Source organism: Cyberlindnera jadinii (genome assembly GCF_001661405.1).
Source record: "Cyberlindnera jadinii NRRL Y-1542 unplaced genomic scaffold CYBJAscaffold_9, whole genome shotgun sequence".
In the NCBI taxonomy this organism is placed as follows: domain Eukaryota; kingdom Fungi; phylum Ascomycota; class Saccharomycetes; order Phaffomycetales; family Wickerhamomycetaceae; genus Williopsis; species Williopsis jadinii.
The window spans coordinates 139,003-160,914 of NW_017963660.1; the positions used below are offsets into that span (position 1 = coordinate 139,003).

At 43.5% G+C, this 21,912-nt stretch overlaps 13 protein-coding genes and 1 non-coding gene across 14 annotated transcripts; 7 read left to right on the top strand and 7 right to left on the bottom strand.

The window, feature by feature from the left end:
- The first annotated feature begins 135 nt into the window (after positions 1-135).
- SPC24 (kinetochore-associated Ndc80 complex subunit SPC24) lies at positions 136-1,560 on the top strand. The gene is made up of 4 exons (XM_020212022.1): positions 136-333; positions 392-909; positions 966-1,224; positions 1,285-1,560. The coding sequence occupies exons 2-4, from the start codon at positions 552-554 to the stop codon at positions 1,445-1,447; spliced, it is 780 nt and encodes a 259-aa protein (XP_020069775.1). The 5' UTR covers positions 136-333; positions 392-551; the 3' UTR covers positions 1,448-1,560.
- Positions 150-497, bottom strand: CMC1 (Cmc1p; the record flags this gene model as incomplete). The annotated part of the gene is made up of 2 exons (XM_020212794.1): positions 150-319; positions 383-497. The coding sequence occupies 2 exons, from the start codon at positions 495-497 to the stop codon at positions 150-152; spliced, it is 285 nt and encodes a 94-aa protein (XP_020069776.1).
- Positions 1,561-1,767: 207 nt separating the features above from the next.
- On the bottom strand, positions 1,768-2,941 carry MRPL31 (mitochondrial 54S ribosomal mL60 domain-containing protein; the record flags this gene model as incomplete). Its single annotated transcript, XM_020216499.1, has 3 exons — positions 1,768-2,025; positions 2,664-2,697; positions 2,763-2,941. 3 exons carry the CDS (start codon positions 2,939-2,941, stop codon positions 1,768-1,770), a joined length of 471 nt encoding a protein of 156 aa, XP_020069777.1.
- Positions 2,942-5,230: 2,289 nt separating this feature from the next.
- CYBJADRAFT_100546 (uncharacterized protein) lies at positions 5,231-7,253 on the top strand. Its single transcript, XM_020212023.1, has 2 exons — positions 5,231-5,331; positions 5,402-7,253. Exon 2 carries the CDS (start codon positions 5,536-5,538, stop codon positions 7,105-7,107), a length of 1,572 nt encoding a protein of 523 aa, XP_020069778.1. The 5' UTR covers positions 5,231-5,331; positions 5,402-5,535; the 3' UTR covers positions 7,108-7,253.
- A 147-nt stretch (positions 7,254-7,400) lies between these two features.
- SDH3 (succinate dehydrogenase cytochrome b subunit SDH3) lies at positions 7,401-8,158 on the bottom strand. Its single transcript, XM_020215299.1, has one exon. It carries the CDS (start codon positions 7,953-7,955, stop codon positions 7,446-7,448), a length of 510 nt encoding a protein of 169 aa, XP_020069779.1. The 5' UTR covers positions 7,956-8,158; the 3' UTR covers positions 7,401-7,445.
- A 289-nt stretch (positions 8,159-8,447) lies between these two features.
- On the top strand, positions 8,448-10,044 carry TGL1 (sterol esterase). Its single transcript, XM_020215300.1, has one exon. It carries the CDS (start codon positions 8,564-8,566, stop codon positions 9,965-9,967), a length of 1,404 nt encoding a protein of 467 aa, XP_020069780.1. The 5' UTR covers positions 8,448-8,563; the 3' UTR covers positions 9,968-10,044.
- CYBJADRAFT_168282 (Clavaminate synthase-like protein) lies at positions 9,695-11,809 on the bottom strand. The gene has a single exon (XM_020215301.1). The coding sequence runs from the start codon at positions 11,753-11,755 to the stop codon at positions 10,037-10,039; it is 1,719 nt and encodes a 572-aa protein (XP_020069781.1). The 5' UTR covers positions 11,756-11,809; the 3' UTR covers positions 9,695-10,036.
- A 160-nt stretch (positions 11,810-11,969) lies between these two features.
- On the top strand, positions 11,970-12,042 carry CYBJADRAFT_t116. The gene has a single exon. It is a non-coding gene; the product is annotated as a tRNA-Ala (tRNA).
- Positions 12,043-12,188: 146 nt separating this feature from the next.
- Positions 12,189-13,778, top strand: GSH2 (glutathione synthase). Its single transcript, XM_020215302.1, has one exon. It carries the CDS (start codon positions 12,235-12,237, stop codon positions 13,660-13,662), a length of 1,428 nt encoding a protein of 475 aa, XP_020069782.1. The 5' UTR covers positions 12,189-12,234; the 3' UTR covers positions 13,663-13,778.
- NTA1 (amidase) lies at positions 13,541-14,912 on the bottom strand. The gene has a single exon (XM_020212024.1). The coding sequence runs from the start codon at positions 14,758-14,760 to the stop codon at positions 13,675-13,677; it is 1,086 nt and encodes a 361-aa protein (XP_020069783.1). The 5' UTR covers positions 14,761-14,912; the 3' UTR covers positions 13,541-13,674.
- Positions 14,913-14,956: 44 nt separating this feature from the next.
- CBF1 (Cbf1p) lies at positions 14,957-15,247 on the bottom strand (the record flags this gene model as incomplete). The annotated part of the gene is made up of 1 exon (XM_020212130.1): positions 14,957-15,247. A coding segment is annotated over one exon (291 nt), but the record flags the coding sequence as incomplete, so codon positions are not given.
- A 674-nt stretch (positions 15,248-15,921) lies between these two features.
- On the top strand, positions 15,922-17,214 carry CYBJADRAFT_168284 (Zn(II)2Cys6 transcription factor domain-containing protein). Its single transcript, XM_020215303.1, has one exon. The coding sequence runs from the start codon at positions 16,017-16,019 to the stop codon at positions 17,178-17,180; it is 1,164 nt and encodes a 387-aa protein (XP_020069785.1). The 5' UTR covers positions 15,922-16,016; the 3' UTR covers positions 17,181-17,214.
- A 100-nt stretch (positions 17,215-17,314) lies between these two features.
- On the top strand, positions 17,315-18,457 carry CYBJADRAFT_168285 (sucrase/ferredoxin-like domain-containing protein). The gene has a single exon (XM_020215304.1). The coding sequence runs from the start codon at positions 17,493-17,495 to the stop codon at positions 18,183-18,185; it is 693 nt and encodes a 230-aa protein (XP_020069786.1). The 5' UTR covers positions 17,315-17,492; the 3' UTR covers positions 18,186-18,457.
- Positions 17,988-21,707, bottom strand: RSE1 (U2 snRNP complex subunit RSE1). The gene has a single exon (XM_020215305.1). It carries the CDS (start codon positions 21,535-21,537, stop codon positions 18,238-18,240), a length of 3,300 nt encoding a protein of 1,099 aa, XP_020069787.1. The 5' UTR covers positions 21,538-21,707; the 3' UTR covers positions 17,988-18,237.
- Positions 21,708-21,912: the final 205 nt, after the last annotated feature.

Here is a 21,912-nt window from a genome sequence, read left to right on the forward strand (position 1 = left end):
TATAACCACATGGGTGATGAATAAAGTGAAACAGTGGATCTCCTCTCCTTGAAGAGGAAAAATTTGCACCGCAAAGCCTTGTCCATGGTTAATTCCAGATCCTTTACCTTACAAGATGGGCCTCATCTCTGAATGAAGTAACCGCTGGTTTATTTCTGCTCAGCTAGCTTACTTTGCTTCTCGGCAATCAATATTCTCCTCTGTCTATCCAGCTCACCTGGTCCCTGGTACTTCAAAATACAAGCATTCATGGCATCTCTGGCGTCCGTACATTGGAACAAGACTTTCAAACCGGCTGCTTTGGAACACTCTGCAAATTCTATAACATCCAGTGTTAGTACTAAAGCTTCCCACACTCCATGGTAAAATTGTATCCACTAACTCTTGACAGCGTCATCACATTGATGGTATGCGTAGTCTTTCCAACGCTTTCTAGCTTCCTTTTCCTCACCAGGTGTGAGCATCCATACTGGTAACTTCTCGTTGTGTTTATCCATCCTTACTGCACAACTTGAAAAGGGTTCCACTGTGCCTTGTTTATCGAAGTTTGTATGCTTTGTCATTTGGGATTTGAAAGAAATCTGATGGTTTTCATCATCGGAGCACCTCGTTTGTCCGTATTGGGAGATATTCCGTTTTGGGAGTTTCAAGACATTTTCACCTGCTGTTGTCAAAAAGTAAACAAACAACTACAAACACATCTGTTTACCTCTCTTTCTTATCTAGAGCTATCCTTAAGTATTAGAGTAACTATGGTGTTACAGGACCCGGCTGGTCTTCTTCGACAGACACTTGAGGGATGTGATATTCAATCGGATCTCGATACGATCGATCGTATTGCTGCGAGCTTGAGGGTATTACAGTCTGAACGTGACCAGAGAATACATACAGAACAGCGAGAACTTCAACGTGAGTAATATAACTTTACGATATTGGAAGGCTGTCTAACATATTTGATATTCAAGTGATGTCTGAGAAACTATCTCAACAGCTTCAAACACTTGAGAATACCGAATCGTCCAAGATGAGAAACGATATGAAGAAGAAGATTAAAGAGAACCAATCATCAGAATTGGAACTAAACAAGACCTTAAAGGAAGTCACCAGTAATAAACAGGAGCTATCAACAACGCTCAGTAGTCTTGTTGATGAATTGTCCTCTTTGGAGAAGCAAATTGAAGATCTAGACTTTGTTGATGACATTGAAGATAAAGATGCTATTGTGTAAGTATCACTTTCTGACTGCTTTTGAGAAAAACATACTAACTGGGGAAAACCATCCAGTTTGAAACTCATGGTTTATAGAAAGCTAGGTCTCAAGATTGACATGAAGTCCTCAGCGATGATCATATACAACAAGGAGAAAAACTTGACTGATTTCTTGAACTATGGAGATGAAAAATACAGTTCGTATTTTATTTCTAACTACATCTGGGATAGACTTTGAGGAGATACAATTCACATAGTTGGTAAATTACTTTCATTTCTCTTTAGGTTTTATGTTCCACGTTGGTATCCCAATATCTGCTGATGGAGCTGTTTATAATTGTGTTATCATGTTATTTCGTTTTGTACAATCAGCAGACACTAACGTAGAAAAAGTGTGGAGAGCAATTCAGACATGTATCAGCTCCATATTTTAGAGTATCTATATGCTTATCATTACAGGTAGTATTCTATCACACATATCAACTGAATCATCACGTTTACTATATACAATGGCTTATGCGGAGTGCATGATGTGAAGTTTGTTGGAGACGATCAAAATCAGAAATGTTCTGGGTTGACTCTTTGACTCTTCTTTGTCCAGTGTGGAGTTCTGTGTATACTTTTTCTGTAGCCTTTGCTAAATCTGTTGAAAACGGTGTACTTGTTCAAAGTGGTCATTTCCTCCTCCTTTGGGAATTTCGAGTATTGTGCCAAAAGATTCGATGGTGCAAGGTTCTCTTTCTTCAATCCTCCAAGAACAGTCGACACAACAGAGTCAACTTGTTGGAGACGCTTACGGTGACGGTATTTCTGGGTCTGTGACATGGTGTGTGGAATTTTCCTAAATAACGTTGATGTTAGTTATGAAGACTTGGTATATCTCCAAGGAGATTTATCATTTTCGTTTAGTTGAATAAGCGCTTACCAGAGAAGGCCACTAAAGTTGACACCCGAAGTTCTGAAAGGACCAAACATTATCCTCTTGTCTATTAGTTTTCCTTAAGGTTGAGACGACTCGAATACTTTGTCCATCGCAACAACAAGCGTTGAAAAAGTTTTGACCTTTTCCATTTTCGGTCAAAAGTTCGCGAAATCAATTCTGAAGCACTACTGGTTCTGTAAGCAATTAGTTGATGATTGTAATGTAAACGTAAAGTGTGATGTATATGTCTCAGAGCGTAACGTGTCCAGAAGCCAAAGATGTAATTTATCATTCTGACATGAGCTTGCATGGTTGGCATAGTTGTTTATGGTAAGGATATTGTCTCATCTTATCCTCCATAGAATAACACCATTCAGCAGTCCATAGAAGAGTGAGGTTTGTGTTGTAAACAGAGTCAAACACGATAAGAAGTTTTCCGTTACTTTGGTATTTATGCTTGCTTTGAATATACCGACAGTTTTCAGTCTTCTTCTGTTCCTTCTTCTTGTTCCTCCGTCTCTTGCGCCCGCACTTCCTCTTCAAAGATCTTGTGACTGGACATGAATCTAAATAAAACGAATTTAACTGTTAGTAAAGTACCAATGAAGATATAAACTATGGTAATACTTACAAGCTGCCATGCATTATACCTAGCTTTTTGATGTATTCTGCTTGAAATGTTGTTACTTTCATCAACGTCTCAAAGTCGGAAAGGTTTGCTTCAAGTTGAGCTAGCTGTGAATGTAGATGGGAAAGTTGTCTCTGCTTTAGTGATGAAGTGTTCTTCCCTATTGTTGATCTTCTGAGCATCGTGTGAGTTATAGAGCCACTGCCGCCTGGAGACTGCCGCCCAAACTGTGATGTTTGTTTACTTTTTTGCTTCAACTAGTTTTTGTTGATCTTAGAAATTTGAACCGCGCAACAAATGGTTCACTCGCCTAGCAGGAGGGCTGGGGACAGATACAATCCGAAGTGCAGTTAAACGATGTGCGATTTGAGAGCACTTTCTTCGTTGGAGTTGAAGATAAAAGGAGTCCAGTCACACTGCATATGGTTATCACTTCTAATTAAGAACTTGGTGTGTTTTGAAAATGTATAACGTTTACTGTGTTAACCGTTGCGTCAGGATTGACCACGAAGCTTCGGCTTTTAGATCATTGCGATGTGCGAGTTAGTGAGGTCGATGGCTTGCATACAGGGCTATTGACCTTAGGGTTCTGCCGTTTCCATCAGATGTTATATAATACATATCGCTTTTTGGAAGAGCATTGATCAAATACTGGCTTCTCTGGACGGCAGAACGCTATTCATACTGCTGCTTCTTGTTGGTCCCCATTGTAGATTTACTTTATCTCCTCGGACTGGACTGGACGGTGGAACCGGGCAAGCCCAAACCTAGATCCAATAAATATGCAAATGGTCCTGGTGGCTCACGGAAAGCAGTTTAAAGGCTCTCTACGTTGGAGTACTTGACTCCTGCGTTGTGTACTCTGTCTAAGTGTCCACTTCTCGTAGGTACCATCAATGAAGAGAATGTAATGCACTGTTAGGCGACGGGATCAGCCCACAAATATCCGCATCCTTTTTTAGTATCAATTTTACAAAGACTTGGGCAGGACGCCAATAGGCCCAATGGGGCAAGCGCTGGATGTCGCTCGCCAGCGCTGCCCCACCCCCGCCCACCTACGCCATAATTCCTGCGCGCAATATGGGGCGGAATGAAGTGCTTGTTACAATGTGTCAGAGAACAAGACACTGAATATTGTATAGATCACAAGGTCTGAACCCATTACGAACGAATGAATTGGGTTCGATAAAAATAAACACATTGCATAGATCGACAACGTTCCATGGAAAGTACTACTGAAGGTCCTAAGGTGGCGATGTATGAACGCCGTATATTAGAAGGGGCTTCTCTGAAAGCAGGACAAAGTTGATTGCATTACGCGTAGCAGCCGCCTGGGTCCTGAACAGTGTGTATTTCTCATTGTTGGAGGTTAAAGCTCTTACACCAAATTTTTGTGACAAGGCCTACTGGGCCGGAAGCGTTCAATTGAGCAATTTGGTGTCCAGACACCCGAACAGCCATTATAGGACATCACTTAAATACCAACCAGCGTAGTGGCCGAGCACATCTTGCCTTTGTTTTCCAACGCTTTTAGCCTTGAAATATTTATCCAAATGTAGTGAAGGAAGATGAAGGTCGACAACGATGTGCAGCGGGCTCTACTATCTCCTACGGCCTTTGAAAAACGGCAGCGAAAAAAAACACTCCCTGCGACACTTGATCCGCCAAATCTCTGTTGAGTGCGAGCGACAGTAACCTCACTAAAATCCCGCCCCGCGAACACTGTACGGAAATTGCAACTTAAGCGTAGAATTGTTTACAAGAAGCTCCATGATGTGCTACAATTGAAAGGGTTTTATAGTGTAGACCATCTAAATCCACCATTTGCAGAGAACTAACTGCGAATAGGGAAGATGCTGGACATAAAAAGAAAAAAATACATCACCGACTAACTACTGCAGTCCTTCCTTATCAAGAACTTTTGACACAAACGCTCTCCAGCCAATACCGGCTGTTCCAAATACCAATTACTGATACAGAAAGTACACCCATGTACACAGTCCTACAGATTTTCATCCACACTCAAATGAACATTCAACACACATGATACACCACACTTCCCCTTATGGCAACTCGATAAAATCCCTCCAACATTCTAAGGCCCGTTCTTGTAGCAAATTAGCGGACAACGAAATGGCTGACCCTACCCGGGTAAAGCTGTCCAGCTACCCGAGAACCGTCAGCGACACTCCCAGCGCGTACTGCAAACTGCAGTCTCGCAGAGGGAAAAACTAAGCAGCGGCATGCGAGGAAAACTGAAAATTTAGGCAGGCGCTCAACGGAGCTGAACAGGAAATGAAGAAATCCCCCCCAGCTTAGGCGGACGCACTCCCATGGAAAAGAAAGAGAGACAAAAAACAGGAAAAAGAAAAAAAGAAAAGTCAAACACAGAAAAACCTTACTGCCAAAATCGAAGACACGATTTTACATATATGGTTTAATTTTTCCACTTTGTGATTAAAAAGGACACACACCAGGTTAATCCAAAACAACCGTGCACTTGTTTTCCTTCTTACGCGGTGTTTGATTTCTGTCGTTACTTCACTTGTTCATATTGCGGGAGGTTTGTTGTGTATGAGTTTTTTTTGAGGTTATCGTTAATCGAGTAATTTTAATACAAGGAGTTTACAACATCTCTTTAGCCTGGGTTGATTTTTGTCTCGTTCCAAACAAGCAAAGGGGGAGTGATAAAGACCAACACAAAATTAAGAGGAAGAAGAGGTATACGCAGAGTGAGTAACGAGGTTAGATATATAAAGAGATCCAGGGACACACTATGAATAATACAATACCCATTGTGAAGCAACAGTCGAAGAATTACAACTCGCACTTTGCGCCAATTGCTCCTGCAATAGCGCCTAGGCCCGTCCATGTGCTGCCAAAGCCAATCCAAGGGCAAATATCAAAGCCTAACACATCGACTGGCTCGGCGTCCAGCTCCAATAAAGTACCACCGGCACCGATGATCATAACATCCAAGCATTGGGTGCTTCCTCCACGCCCGAAGTCTGGCAGAAAGCCATCTGCTGCATCTTTGGAGAAGAAGAAACAACAGGCTGCTCAACAGGCACAGCATGCTAAAAATATTGAGAATAAGACAAATATCCCAGAGAAACAGTCGAGTAAGACGAACCAAACGAATCAGGCCCGAGATGTTGACGCGAAACAACCTGATCAACAAGTTAGTTCACAGAAGGTTGGAAAGATTGAATCGATGGAGCACGTTGGGCCTAAAGCCGAGGATGCTCAAGAGGTGAAAAGCTCATCACACAGCACCGAACAACATGGAACCCAGCTGCCGCAACCTCAATCACAGCTGGAGCCAGATCTGGCGATCACGGACACCAGCGCATCTGTGACTTCCAATGCATCTGTGACGAATCTGAGTAACAACATGGTAAATCTCAATTTGAACAAGTCCCAATCTGAGAACTTTGTGTTGAACTTGAAGCCTCACGAGGTGTTAAAATCTCAACTTGAAACCGCTACTGAAGAGAACCACAAGCTCAAGTCTATAATTTCTAGGTTAAAGGTTGAAATTGATCAACTCCAACAGCGCCGTTCTTACTCTGTCCCATCGATTCCGGTAACCGCTTCTGGGATTGCTCTCTCTCCACAGGAATCTACGCCGGTGAGTACTACAGCTACAACGACAAGAGATGTTTCTCCATCCACGATTGATCCAAAGGATATTGGTATGGCAAAGCCTAAGAAGAGAACGTATAAAAAGAAGAAGAAGAAGAAACAAGACGATGTCGCAGCTGTTACAACTGCAACTGCCACAACTGCAGCCTCAGGGACGACGCTGGCTGCTGATTCAGTGAAGGTGAAGATGGAATCACCCTCCCCATTACCTGTCACGCTTTCAACTAGTGCAGTGGTACCGTCAGACTTACCTTCCATAGAGCCGATCCTGGACAGACAACCTGCAAAGAAAACCAAGCTAACAAATACCACACTGGAGAGATCGGCATCTTTGAGTCTTGATATGATGTCACCGCCAACGTCTGTGATGTTGGACAGATCCATGTCCACGCCTTCTGACTGGAGCCATATCCAGCAGAATGGGACTCACAAGGTATTAAGCCGTACTACGACAAACACCACTTTTGATCCTCTGGAATTCACTTGGCCAGAATACGGATGTGGATTTTGCAATGAGGGAATCGAAGGAGCTTGTCTATGCGCGGAGAAGGGAATTATTGATGATGTTAAGAGGGATATGATGATTAGAGACATTGAAAGTAATGTCATTAACGAAGGTGATGAAGTTGAGAACTTTTTGAAGACTGAAGAGTTCTTAAAAGTAGAGAACGATGACGGGTATTCTGATTTTTTGATGATTTGAAAATGGCGTTACATCTAAGACGATGTTCAACAGAGTGCCATAATGTAATGATTGAAATGGTGTGTACGAAAAGAAAGTACCGAAGGGTATAAGAAAAACACAAAAAAAAGAACGATGATGTATAAGAATGAATGGTTGCTTTAGGACTTGATGTAGTCAACGCCTTGTCATGGGCATCTCTGATCAAACAGGTGTACTAGCTTTACAGATGAAGCGAATCAAAAAAAAGCATACGAATTCAAGTAAGAACACATGTCGTAACTAGATATATTTAGAGAAAGAAACAAAAAATATCCCGGAGGTGAATAAATTGTATATGCAAAGGGGGTCAATCAACTTTAGATAAGGGTGTAAACACCACCCATGAGAGCAGTGAATGCCAAAACTGCGTAACCAGTTCTGTAAATACCCTTGATGGTCAACTCCTTACCTGCATCCCAAATCAAATGTCTGATACCGTTGCCAAAGTGGAAGAAGAATGGGAAAACCATACCAGCCTTCAAAGCGTACTGGGCAATTGGGTTCAAGCCATAGAATGCCTCTTGAATAACAGTGGAGTCAATGTGGTAGCCAAAGAGAGAAGCAAACGCATAGGTACAGGTCAACCCGTAGAAGCCTCCAGCGAGGTAGAGACCTGTGACTCTGTGGAAGGAGGACAGCACCCATGTCAATTGTGGTTGGTAGATGGTCAAATGTGGAGACACTGGTCTGTTCTTTCTCTGCTCAACCAAGATTTCTTGCTCAGCATCAGCAGTGGTTCTCACCGTGTTGAGAGATCTAATGGCTTGGTTGCGAACAAAGCTCTGAGCTGGTCTAGCAATACCACGGAGTCCAAGACGTGAAAGCATTTTGTGTATTTTATATCAACAGACAGTGGTGGTATGACCCGTGTGTTTTGTTTGTCTTCAAAGAATAACAACAACGCAAAAGAGAAAGCCCAAGGCAAAAGGGTAAAATTCAAAAGTGTGGTGAAAAAATCCCCATCGTCTGTTGGTTACTCAATTCCCAGGCATCACGGGCCCGAATCGTGAAAAATATGTCACCCTTTCCCCTTTGTGTACGCTTTGTGTGTGTGTGGTTTTTCTTCCTACGCCCCGGGGGCTCTACGGGCTTGCGGTCGGATGACCATTTGGCCAATGGGAGGGTGGGAAAACGTAATTGCCTTCGGTTCTCGCACACAGAATTTTCACTTATCCCCGGGACACGAACCTTTTCGGATGTCTGATTATATAAGCGTGGATTATGTAATCTAGCATTACGTAATGGATTATGTAATTGTTCCACCTGCTTCACAGCCTCCGTTTTCGCACAACACAATTTGACACAATGTATTTTGCTGCTTTTTTTGCTTGCTTTTTTAGCTGGCTTCCTCTCTGCGGGCCTCTCTTCACATTTTGCACTACAGCGGTACGTGACTCGTTGATATTTGGCCAGTGAGTCAAGCGCTTTTCTCGCAATGTACATTCCATTCATCGGAAGACTGTCGTTGACGGAATGGCCCGTGTTGGTGCTCTCGTTCCTTGCGACGTATCTGGAGTTTGTGATCTCCATAGTCACAAAGCTGTTGCCTGACGTTGTTGTGGAAGCCGTGACTTCGACGCTAAAGGGCCTACACGGGCTGCTGTTTAAGAGGCGTGGTGAGACCAGCAGGGCCACGTTGAACGGGATGAAGATACGGGACCAGGTTGAATTCATCGAGTTGAGGGACAACATCAGAAACACGCAGTCGATTGTCGAGATTGGTAAGCTCTTTGGGTACGACATCGATAATCACATTGTGGAGACTGAAGATGGATATCTCCTCAATTTACACCGTATCAAGCCAAAGCAGTTGGACGGGTCCGCTCCAGTGGTATACCTACACCATGGCTTACTCATGTGCTCCGACATCTGGTGTGTAAACATCAAGAAGGACCGTAATATTCCATTCCTATTGCACGAGTTGGGCTTTGACGTTTGGATGGGTAACAACAGAGGCAACAAGTACTCTTCCAAGCACATCCACCTGAAACCAAACGATGTTGAGTTCTGGGATTTCGCCATTGATGAATTTGCCATCTATGACATTCCTGACTCTATCAGATACGCATTGCAGTATACAGGTGCAAAGGATTTGACATATATTGGGTTCTCGCAGGGCTCAGCACAGGCATTTGCTGCCCTCTCAATGAATCCCACGCTCAACAGTAAGATCAACTTATTCATAGCGTTATCACCTGCTATGACTCCCAATGGTTTACACCACAGGGTTGTTGATACGTTGATTAAGTCTTCTCCAAGTATAATGTATTTGATATTTGGAAAGAAGACATTGCTACCAACAGCATCATTCTGGCAGCAGATTTGTTATCCACCGTTATTCTCAAAGGTCATTGATTACTGTGTAGCATTCTTGTTCAACTGGCAAAATGAAAACATTACCTTTGATCAGAAAATTGCATCTTTTGCACATCTATACAGCCCGACATCTGTCAAATCTGTTGTCCATTGGTTTCAAATAATTAGAAACTCATCGTTCCAAATGTTTGACGAAGGCGTGTCGCTCACTAACGCCCTCTCAAAGGCATTCAGAACACCATCGTTCCCTACAAGAACAAATATTAAAGTGCCCATCAAGTTGATTTATGGTACGATTGATTCATTAGTGGATATCAACAAGATGACTGATCTTCTTCCAGAGGGGTTAACCGAGTGTGTCGCTGTACCAAATCATGAACATTTGGACCTCATCTGGGGTGATCACATTGAAGAGTTGGTGTTCCCTCATATCCTAAGATTCCTAAATGTGCCAGAAAGCAACGACGTTGAATTGATTGAGGAAAACGAAAAGGTCACAGTAAACGGTCATTCAAGCCCATAAACACTATGCTTGTTGATGTTAGAACTCTTAATTACACTCCTTATCTCATTTATATAAAAGCAATGTTTTTTATTCGTCGTTCTCACTTTCATCAAAGTTGAAGGAGAACGCACTTGTACTCTGATGTTCTTGCTCCACGAGTTGGTCCCACTTCTTTGAAGGAACAACTCTAGGTTCAGATCTTTCACGCTCTTCCTTTTCTAACTTTTCCATGGTCTTCATGCCATCCTCCAATAGGTTGGCGTACTCAGCTTTGGCCTTGATCAACTCAACAAAATATTCGTATATTGGCAACTTAGCAAAGTGTGAGCATTCGCCAACATCTTCGTTGTCAAGTGTCTTGTTGGAAACATCTTTCAGCCAATCCTTTAGAACATCCATGTTTTCACCCTTAACATTATTATTTGCGACAAACTTCTCGATGGATTTCTTGAGATCTTTCACATGGAACCCACTAACCTGGTCTTCCTTTCGCTTCAAGAACCACAGAGCTTCACCTAGAGCACCACTTGGTACAAAATTCTGTGTCAAGGCTACTGAATCTTCCAAGTTGATCACAGTATGCCACCATCCACTTGGAACGTACATACACTCACCAGGGAAAGTGATTCCTATTTGGCATTTACCATCGAGAGCAAGCTTGACACTATCGTTGTAGAAGCCAGATAGAACCCACTCTGCAACACCAACAGGGGATGTGACTTCTGACTCCTCATCGTCTGTGCCAACACCTGGTGGCTTGACACCTGGAGGGAGCATCACCCACAACTTCTTACCGGTTAGATTAGCATTCCAAGCAGACGTGGCATTGGGATCCTTGTGAAAAGTTGATCCAGAACGGGTTGGTCCGACAATAATCCATCTGTAATCTGGACGACAGTTCTGTTCATTAAAAACAGTGAATATATCATCTTTAAAGATATCGGGAACCTTGTACTCTGTCACAAGCTGTTTCATAGCAGATGATTGACAATCAAATAAGTATAGAGGAGATTCATCTGAATTTGATACAAAGTACTGTGAGTAGAACTCCAATGGCCACTGAACAGACTCCTGGCGAAATTTAACAGTTGGGAAACGAGATTTCAGCTCTGGTAGAGACCAGCTTGGCCAACGAGTCTCTGACTCCTTGGTTAAGATGAATGGCTTATTTGTGAAATCCTCGTTAAACCTCTCCTGAGTCATCCATTGCTCGCTATATCTTGGAATTCCAAATTTCTCATTAAGTGTGCGCTTCAAGAGGTAAGATTCATGCTCTTCCTCTATGATGTCTTTGAATAAGTCATCATAATCGATCTGAGAACATTGATACGGCCTGAACAGAACATCTGAACATAAGAGGTTGTCAGGAAGCTGAATCTTTGCCTCTTTCGCTTCTGGTAAGTGAAGCATAGTACGTCTCCAGGATCCATTCCAGTACTTAATCCCCAGAGGTGGAACAGGGGCGTCGTCGCCCATCTCTTTCTCCTCTTTCAACGCCCTGCTAATGTACAGTTTTCGCCAGAGTTCTTCGTCATATATGTAAGCGTACCAGACTCTAGATGTGAGACTCAAATTCTTCAAATCTCTTGGATTCCTGATATATCCCAGGAGCTCCATGATGAGCTCATCGTCAAAGCTCTTGAAATCACCGAGCTGGCACTCACGCTCCTCCTTCAAAGCCTTATCTGAAAAGATCAGAGAATTTCCACTCGGTTTGACATTCAGAGGGTGTCTGTTTGTCGTTGTATTTCTAGAGATTCCACGACTGATGTTTCTCTTCTTCACTTGTGGTTCGTCATTCGTCATCTTGCACGGTATCAATCAACGACACTTCTCCACCACAGCTTCTCGAAATTCAAGGAAAAACGGGTGAATTGGCTCAGAAATGTGTCAAAAACTTTTTCTTCAAACTGCTCGTCTTCGAAGCTTTGGGCATCTCATCGTACGAGTCGTGTGGTGACGGATGAGCTGAGCACGATCAGCGTGGGGATAACAGTCCCAAAATGATTTCAACCGAAAAGGGCGTGTGGCGTAGTTGGTAGCGCGTTCGCTTAGCATGCGAAAGGTCTCCGGTTCGACTCCGGACTCGTCCATTTTTTTTGCCCGTCTCCGCATTAGTAATATTTTTGGTAGGGGACACATGATCACTCTTCGGGCTTTATACCCAACTAGGTAAAATAATGCGATGCTCGATCACATCACAGTGTTCGCCCATTAATTTACACCTTAAGTAGCCAATACAACCAGCAACACAACCGCTTGCTTGAGCATTGAGACTGTGAAAGATGAGTATTCCTCAGTTATCCCAGGTCCAGGAGGATGATCTAGTCCATGCATTGCACCACTATGCCCTCTCCAATGGGCTGGTGATGTACCCAGTTGGATTTAAGCCACACTCCCCAGTCGCTGCTCCAGTGACGTTGTACCCAACACCATTCCCTCAACAGGCGTTTGAGAAGGCCCAGATGGTACAGGAGAAGTTCAATGAACTCTACGCTAAGGTCTCGAGTGACGTTGAGTGGCTGAGTGCTGTTTTAGACTCGTTTGCCCAATTCGATGCAGGATTCACCGGTAAGCTATGGGAGAGTTACAAGAAGGCAAAGGAAATTGGTATTAAGCAAAACGTTTCCCTCGGTGTCTTTAGATCGGACTATATGCTTGATCATGACCAAATCAAGCAGGTTGAATTCAACACCGTCAGTGTGAGCTTTGGAGGACTAAGCTCCAAAGTTGGTGATTTGCACAAGTACTTGAATGACTCTGGCTACTACACAAGTAGTGCTTCAAGGTTCTATCCAGACGAGACCATCCCGGTGTCTGAATCTTCTGTGAAGCTTGCTGATGGTTTAGCTGATGGTGTTAAGCACTATAACAAGAGCCAGGGCACCAAGGATACCGTTGTGCTTGTTATTGTTCAAGAAGGTGAGCGTAATGTCTTTGATCAACGTCATTTGGAATACTCACTATTAAAAAACCACGGAATCGTATCACGTCGTATCACGTTACATGAGCTTACAGACAAGACTCGTGTTGGCCATGACCGTCGTTTGTTCCTGAACAGCACGGATGAGGAAGTATCAGTTGTGTACTTTAGATCCGGATATGCACCAACAGACTTCAAAACTGACCAGGATTGGACAAACCGTGTAACGTTGGAGACTACATTGGCCATCAAGGCTCCTTCATTGCTGACCCAGTTGAGTGGTGCAAAGAAAATTCAACAAATCTTGACGGATGAGAAGGTACTCTCCAGGTTTATTAAGTCTGATGTCTCCGAGTTGGTGTCAACATTTGTCAAGATATACCCATTGGATGGTTCAGATCTTGGTAAAGAGGCTAAAAGACTGGCATTTGAGTCTCCAGAGGAGTACGTGTTGAAGCCTCAGCGTGAAGGTGGTGGTAATAACATTTACAAAGAAGATATACCTGGTTTCTTAAGATCTATTCCAGAAGATGAATGGCAAGGTTACATTCTAATGCAATTGATCCATCCACCTCTGAATAAGAATAAACTCGTCCGTGAGGGTGAGGTATTTACAGATGAGATAGTTTCTGAGCTTGGCCGTTTCGGCACCATCTTATTCGACCAATCGACTGGTGAGGTTATCAAAAACTCTGATGCTGGCTGGTTGTTGAGATCGAAATTCTCAAACTCCAACGAAGGTGGTGTTGCTGCAGGGTTTGGATGTGTTGATGGTGTTGTTCTCCAATAGATGGAGCCGCATTTAGATATCCACCTCACGAATTAGAATTCCTTCGTCTCCTTTGCCGAGGGCTCCAAGAACATCAACGCTCTTGTTTGTTAAATCTATGGAATTGTAGCCGAGAAACCCCTTTGAACCGTTGAACTGGACGATACTCGAAGTTCCACCATACAGAATGGTATCCTCGAGCCCAGATCTATTGCAATAAACCACTGTAGTCTTCCCATCAAATGTCGCTGGTTTCCTAGCATGGTTCATGAATGGGAAGAATCTCAGCAGCCAGTAGTTCAAATTGTGAAAGTCTGGCTCATGAAGGTCTTGGTACGCCAAATTCTCCTCGTATTCTCTAATAGGACTTCCCTTGTCGTTCACGACGATTTCTCCATCAACTTCATCCAGCGCCCCTTGTAACTCAGCACCCAGCGCCAATTTCTCATAGCTTGTCAATCCTTCTTGCACACTTGGACTCTTACCGTGCAACCAGTTCATTGGACAGATGATGAGGTTGGTACCTTCCTCATAGCAATGCGATGAGAACTCAAAGTCAGTGAAGGGTGCTTTGAATTGATAAGGATTCAAGTCCATACAGATACCAATACTGGCCTTTACACCGTCGCATAGTTGGAAGCTCTTGAACCCAGGGCCTTCAACACATCCCCAAACCTCGTCAGTCTCGTACAAGAACGACTTCCTGTATCGATGTATCACTTGCCCCGACTTGTCAAGAACCACGGCAGAGTTGAAGATCTGTTGCTGTTTGGAGCACCACTCTGGGTATCCCATGACAATGAAGCAACCGTACTTTTTACTGATATCTTCGGCCCATCTCAGCATTGGACCGGGTCTTTCCACGGACTCCAGAACAGGCTTGACCTGCGCTGGTGAGGAATAGTTATAACCACAGAGTGCCATCTCCGGCAAGATCAACAGATCTGGGCTTTCATTCTTTGGGAATGCCAATGAGAGGATCTTTTCAGCCTTTGCGATGTTGTCCTTCACAGCAGGGATCCTGGGATTGAGCTGGAGCGTAGCAATACGTAAGCGAGGCATATTTCCACCGACGCTGTAGCTTGCTGGTTTGTTGTAACGGGAAGAATCGATTTTCATCAACTACTTTTACATAGGCCTATGTTTATACTACTTTACAACACTTAGATTAGAGGATTAATAACGTTACAGAAAAAACAGTACACTTCAAGACTGATGGGCATGGGAAACAGGATAATCAGCCATCTCACTTCTCATCCTTAGCGATTGAGCACACTTTCTTCCAGTGCTCCACCTCCCTATAAGCTCTTTCGAGCTCTGTCTTGAGCTTCTCATTAGAAGCGGTCAGCTCTGTCAGAGCCTGATCGTTCAAAAGCTTCTCGAGCGTCCACTTTTCAATGTTGTTCTGTTCATTTTCCTTGAGTCGCTTGATGTATTCACTCGCGCGTTGCAAGATCTGCGACTTGTTCGTTTCAGCAGATGGCAGCAGCATAGCCAGCTCCTTGATGCCGGCGTTGATGTTCTCCCTTCTACGTCTCTCCACCTCCTTGTGATTATCCTTTCTCTGCTTGTGCCAATCAGCCGAACCAGGTGCAGGCTTGTCGTTCAACTCTCCGGCAGAGTCCGGCTTCTCAGTTTCCTCACCATCGCCTACCGGCGCTGGCTCCTTCGACACAAGCTGAACAGAGTCTTCACTGTGGCAGGACTCATTTCCGGCCTCACCCTTCGACTCTGAGTGCCCTGCTTCTCTTACAAGCTCTGTATCTCTGGTGATTAGCTCAGAATCAATATTGTGGTGTCCCTCGTCCCCACCGTCTTCCCTGCCGTTCGCCTTCTCAACAAGCTCAACGTCTTCGCTCTCGCCTACGGTTTTTGGCTTCTTAGCACCATCTTGCTCTGTGTGTTCGGAGATCCGTTTAGTCCCTGCCATCTTTTGAACGTCCTTCCCGTTTGGTTGATTTTCACAGCTTGTTTTCCCTTTACCACTGGGCCAGTAGTGAGAGAGGGAAAAGGGGAAGGGAGGTTCAACCACGTGAGAAAAACGTGATGTAAAAAAAAACAGTTTGTTGTTGGTGTTGTGGTGGTGGTCCTTAAGACGGTCACTGGGGCAACAAACGTGGCGAAAAATTTTTCACAGAAAATGAAAACCAAACAGCACGTTTGCTTATGTAAGTGCGTACGTAATCCACGCCCGACCCACGATTGCCTATTTGGGATACGTGCGCTCTTCTAGGCTGCAGCCCGTGACAGTAACACCGGCAGCCATTAATAGCACTGGTATTAAACAGCAGCAGCACTGGCGAGCTGGGAGCGGATGGATAAGACGACAAGGGACAACTAACTGTTGACTTGGACCAGCAACCAGCGTGTAGGCGATGTCATCCAGAGTCAGGAAAAGAAAGAGTTCAGCTGGTGTAAGTAGACGTCAGAAGATCATTCTAAGCTGTGCAGAGTGCCGTAGGAGGAAGATCAAATGTGACCATGGGAAACCGGTGTGTCAAAATTGCATTACAAAAGGTTCACAGGAGAGCTGTTCGTATTCGAAGTCGCCGTGGATCGATATCATTGTAGCTGAGAAGAAGTTGTATGAGGATATCGACGCCTTGAAAAAAGAGAACGATGACTTGGTTGCTGAGGTGAACGACCTGAATAGAACCGTTATCATGTTCTTCAAGAAGAAGCACAACTTGGAGAATGAGCGGGATGCTCATTCTCAGGCTCGCACGGCAAACCGCCAGACTGGCTCGCTTGAGGCAAGCCCGTCAGGCTCGTCTTCGCATACTCCAAGTGCCACTGAGGGACTACCAAGGCTTGTGATCAAGGATTACCACTTCTTGAAGGACTCCATAGAGACGCCGTTAAGGAACAGGACAAACCAGATCCTGAAGTTGGATTTCACAGATATCACAGCACAGGTATATTCCTCCGTGGAATATCCAAGACTCATGACCTACTTCAGGTGCCCAAGTGATCCCGCTGTGAAGCAGCTCTTCTTGTCTAACGTTGTCTCAAAACTACCAGATTTGCGAGACGTTGAGGAGTATTTGAACTATTACTTCACGACAAACTTCCACAGGTATCTACCATTGCTATCTAAACCCCTTTTGCTGAAATCTTTCCACTCTCTTTTCAACATCCATACAAGAACCATAGAACTTGATGAGTTGAAGGAAAAGGACTGCTTTGTGGAACTGTCGATCATCCTCTTGGTGTTGAAGATCGTTTCACTTTATAAGAGGACCCCTCTGGAAGATCCTGAACAGGATCTGCTGAGGTCGAGCTACATATCTGCTGAGCTTGGTGAGATTGAAACAAGGGCTTCTTTCACGGTGCTTCAGGCCACATTGATGATAACAACGTTTAGAATGTTCTCTCACAAGGTGTCGGACCTCGAGCTCTCATATTGTATAGCAAAGTGTAGAGACCTGGCTATTACACTGGGATTACATAAAAACACAGAAGTTATCTACGAACTGAGAGACCCGGAAGAGAGGAAAGTATTGCACGATATCAAGGAGTTGTTAGACCGTGGATATTAGAAAAGACGATACCATAACATTATATTATCACCGATATGATATTGGGTAGTTTGCGGGGCTATAAGGAGCTAGCCGAATTTATCGGCCTTTATGTGCACAATGATATGTCAGACGTTGCAAACGATATGGGATCCATTTAATTTGCTTTTAATACTTAATTGGATGTCAATTCCCTTGTTGTCGCCGAGTCTCTAATCAGCTATCGAATCAATCGATATGCGACTCAGTCCTCGTTGTCTTTTACGGCTCTCAAGCAGGTACAATTTGGTGGAGACGCCATGTCCAGCACCATCGATCCAAACACCATCAACGATGTGTGAGTGCCAATATCCAAAGGATAAACCAATTGACCTGGAAAAGCCTCTTTACGGTACAAAAGCCATCAGCTGGAAGCATGCACTTGTGTACTCTGATACGTTGGCTTCTCATTGGAAGTCAAAAGTCGAGCTAATGCCTGATGAGCTCATTTCGAGGTTGGCTGCGACGAAGAGATCATCTACTGATCCAATGCATCCTGTGCTCATCTCAAACGTTCAATTGGAAAGGGAAAGTGAAGGGACCGTGCTGGTGTTCCCAGACGCAAAGGTATACGATGTTTCAAGCTCAAATGCAAGTGAATTTATGAAGCAAGTTCTGAATCCCAATGGAGACCCTTCACAGATCCCAAGCCAACCGTTCCAGGGTAAACTAGTATTGATCTGTGGACATGAACAAAGAGATATTCGTTGTGGATTGATTGCACCAATACTACACAATGAGTTTAGAGAAAACCTCAAACAAAGAGGATTACTGTATAATCCGATTGACAATGCGCATGGTGTGAGGGTTGGCCTAGTGAGCCACATCGGAGGACACGCGTACGCTGGAAATGTATTGTATTTTGACGAAGATGGGCTCACAATTTGGTATGGTAGATGTGAAGCACGACATGTTGATGGAATCATCCAAGAAACCATCATTAATAAGAATATCATAAAGGAAATGTTTAGAGGAAGGTTTTCATAGACGTTTAACATACCGAATTATACTGCTATATTCTTTACACCATCACTCTATGTTAGAGAGATCCAAGTCTAACATCGTACACCCTTCTAGAAATCTCCTCTTTCTTTCTTCCAGTTTCTGAAATTACAAGATCTTGTGAATTGGAGTCCAGAGTATCAAACAGCTCGAGTAAGTCACCATCGATGACGTTCTTAACAGGTGCATAGTAACCCCTATACTTCAGATGCATTCTTCCAGTTGGAAGTTCCAATGAATCTCTCATAGCCTTCTCTACGGACTTTAAGAATTTGATATCACTCATCGTAATCAAGGGAATCAGTGCACCAACTGTGCCCAGTAAGCAGGTGTATACAATGATATCACGACCACCAGGAGTGAAATTTGTTTTGTGGAAAGACATGGGGATGTCATCAAGATAAAACTGGCACAGTGTATTGAACTTGAATGGAGCACCATTCGTGCTGAGAGGTTTCGTTGAGAGGTACCCAACGTCATCATCACTTGCACTTTCAGGTACACGAAGTACGAAAACGTTGCCAAATTTATCACCACCAACGACGGTATTGTAATCCAAGAATTTCAGGGATGTTACATGACGAGTTACTATATCATCAACAAAAAGGACAAATGCGTTCATCTCATGAGAAAATGTCACAAGTGTTATGGAGTCTCGGATATCTCCAATTGCGACTCTTGAGCCTTGAACATCCAATCTCACAATAGATGATAAAGTTTTTAAATGAGTGTTCGACTTGGATAAAAGTTGCTTGACACCCATGTCGAAGAGTCTCAAGTAGCAACCATAGCCTGCGATTAACTTGCCCTGGAATTCTCCCAGACAATGACATTGTTCTGGAATTTTGGTGGAGTGGATAAGAGATAAGTCATTCAAATCGTAGACAGATAATAAATTCTCTTCGCCTGTAGATGAGCATACAAGGTACTTAGCATTCTTCGATTGGAAGTGTACCATGTTTGCGGTCACGATCTTGGTTCCTTTGGGAATTTCAACGGACTTTTCAATCTCATTCGTGTTTTCGTTGAACTTTTGAATATAGGATCCTTCTCCACTGAGAATGATATAGAGGTATTTGTCATCTTCTAACAACAGCTTACCTGTTGTTTGTATCTGTAGAGAGTCTTTCTTGAAAGTTTGGGTCAAAGAATCAATTGTACAGATAACCAATTTCCTCTTATAAACACCAACAAGACCTTCTGGGCAATCCTCACTATGGAAGCTTGTAGAATAAGCCAATGGCTCGATCAAAAGTGGTTGGACCTTGAACGATTCCATCTCGTGCACAATCCATGTGGTTGCAGATAATGCTATCACAACGTTCTCTTTGTTCAGTCTTGTTTTCGTTAAAATGACAGGTCTGTTACCGAGGTATTTCTGCTTTGTACTTGACAAGTCCCCTGACTTCACATCTAGAACTGTTCTGACGTAAACACCATTCTCCAGTCCGATATGAACACATAGTTGGTTGTTCATATTACAAATTAGTAAGCTTGATGGAACTGAACTCAATGCCTGCAATGATATCGACTCTAAGGTCGATTTTGGATCTGTAGATAGAACACGAATTGTAGAATCAGCACAGCCAACCACTAAAGTCGAAGACCTACGAAGTCCATCGGGAATCTCACCTAATGACATCGACGTGATCTTACAAGACATGTGTTTATGCTCATTCCATTCGATCAAGTTATCATCTTGGTCAATTTCAAAATAGACCAGGTCTTCGTTACTCAAACCAAGTGCTAGCTGTGTATTTGTTGAAGACAATGCGGTTAGTTTGATACCAGCTGGTGGGTACCAATGGTTTACAATGGTGTTATTCTTGATGACGTTAACACCATCTTTGTGAATTTGGAGAATTGAACTTTGACCAGCTTGCTGGATTCCCAGAGTCTCCACAGAGAGATCAATTCCTGAATCTGTAACTTCTTCCACGGACTCTCCAATGGTGAGCACTAAAGTTCTATCTTCGAATGAAATGATGAGATATTTGTCAAACTCATCGGATTTATCAGTCTTTGTAGTGAAGCATCTTGTAGCAGTGGCTGGTAAATCAGGCTCTACTATCTCCGATATCGAAACACCATACTGTAACATCCTGAGTGTAGAAGAGTCTTTCACTCCGTTCAATGAGAACAAGCAGTTGCTGCTTTTGTTAGGAGTTATATGAGATGATATCATTGGTGCCAGTGACTCGACGACGTCAACAAGTGATAGGTTTTGTAACTCTGTTCTTGCGAACCAAGTTCTCACAGGGTTATCATTTGTTGATTTATAAGTCATGTCACCACCAAGCTTTTCGAACTGGAACAGTTGTTTATCACCTGTCTCTGCATCGGCATATAGGAACCCTGATTTAAGAATAACAAAGGAGGTACACAGTTGTATGGTATCAAAGTAACTTATGGATAGTGACATGTCTTTTAACAGTTCCAATTTGAACAAGTCACCATAGTTTGTTTGCAGTAGAAAGAAGAACTCATTTTTCAGTTTATGAGATACACCGTAGGTTATAACTGTGTCATCTTCCCCTGGTATCGAAATGGATAGTTTATCACCATATAAGTTACGATATGAGATTTTATTTGAAGAGCAAACCAACACACCACTTGGACCATCGCTCCCACCTGGGACTGGTATGAGTAGATTTGAAGTTTCTGGGACTTGTTCCGAATGTTTCTTAACGACATGGTTTAAACCAAGATCCAATTCATAAAATGTCAGTTGTTTCTTCATGTCTATATCAGATAATTCCAAGTCAGAGTAGTCGATTTCCAATGATGCAAACTGGGGGTTTTCATACCCAACATCCAGAGCCACCGTTGATAACGACAGATGCCTTGATCTATGAGCCTCCAACGGTGATGAAATCGTCAACCCGGTGTCATCTCTATTCATCACATACACGAGTCTGTTTTTCTCAATGGCTGAAACCATCACAGCCCTGCCCTTCGGGTCCACTGTGATCTCGGATGGTGTTAGCCTTCTTATGCCGCTCTTGGAGTGAGGTTCATTGAACAGAGCAGTGAACCTCTTGTTCTGAAGATCCATCGACAGCACCGTCAGATTCCCCGAATCAGAGGATACACATAGGTAGTGCGTGGTTGTACCAGCAATCCTAACAGGTGCTATTGATCTGACAGTGGAGAACAGCTTAAAAGTAAACAGCTGCTGTAAAGAACCAGACGATGAATCCACTCTGTATACAACCAGTTCATTGGAAGAGGCAGTGATGATCTCTTGTTTCTTCGTACCGGAGAAATTGCCTAAGCAACATTGCACCGAAGCAGATTGCCTTTCAAGCGTGATGTTATACAGTGTTAGCTCAGACATTGGCTCGGTTTTCGTAGCCTCTCTGTTGTGTTTTGTTGTACAGAGCTCCTCTTTGTGTCTTCTGTTTATTGTGCTGTTGTATTTTTTTCCTTCACCTCTTCGGTAAAATTCTTGGAGACTTAGGGTCTGAGTCTGAGTCTGAGTCCGAGTCCGAGTCCCAGCTAGTCCCAAATGTCCAAGTCTTCGTCTCTGTGCGTGCGCAAACCCATATTATTTATCCGACCAGAAAAAAATAACCAGGAGACGACGCTTCGCTGTTGGGGAGATGCCGGGGATTTCTCCGACCCGCTTCGACTTTCAACAGCTCAAAATGGTGCATCAGCTGTGTGCGCGTGGGGTCAGCGTGTAAATGTCCAATTCGAAATCACACTCACT

Bases quoted from the DNA above. Each gene is read 5' to 3' on its own strand.
- SPC24 (XM_020212022.1), top strand. From the start codon at position 552: ATGCTTTGTCATTTGGGATTTGAAAGAAATCTGATGGTTTTCATCATC. The intron at 910-965 runs GTGAGTAATATA...TTGATATTCAAG, and splicing joins AGAACAGCGAGAACTTCAAC to TGATGTCTGAGAAACTATCT. The intron at 1,225-1,284 runs GTAAGTATCACT...AAAACCATCCAG, and splicing joins GAAGATAAAGATGCTATTGT to TTTGAAACTCATGGTTTATA.
- CYBJADRAFT_100546 (XM_020212023.1), top strand. From the start codon at position 5,536: ATGAATAATACAATACCCATTGTGAAGCAACAGTCGAAGAATTACAAC.
- SDH3 (XM_020215299.1), bottom strand. From the start codon at position 7,955: ATGCTTTCACGTCTTGGACTCCGTGGTATTGCTAGACCAGCTCAGAGC.
- TGL1 (XM_020215300.1), top strand. From the start codon at position 8,564: ATGTACATTCCATTCATCGGAAGACTGTCGTTGACGGAATGGCCCGTG.
- CYBJADRAFT_168282 (XM_020215301.1), bottom strand. From the start codon at position 11,755: ATGACGAATGACGAACCACAAGTGAAGAAGAGAAACATCAGTCGTGGA.
- GSH2 (XM_020215302.1), top strand. From the start codon at position 12,235: ATGAGTATTCCTCAGTTATCCCAGGTCCAGGAGGATGATCTAGTCCAT.
- NTA1 (XM_020212024.1), bottom strand. From the start codon at position 14,760: ATGAAAATCGATTCTTCCCGTTACAACAAACCAGCAAGCTACAGCGTC.
- CYBJADRAFT_168284 (XM_020215303.1), top strand. From the start codon at position 16,017: ATGTCATCCAGAGTCAGGAAAAGAAAGAGTTCAGCTGGTGTAAGTAGA.
- CYBJADRAFT_168285 (XM_020215304.1), top strand. From the start codon at position 17,493: ATGTGTGAGTGCCAATATCCAAAGGATAAACCAATTGACCTGGAAAAG.
- RSE1 (XM_020215305.1), bottom strand. From the start codon at position 21,537: ATGTCTGAGCTAACACTGTATAACATCACGCTTGAAAGGCAATCTGCT.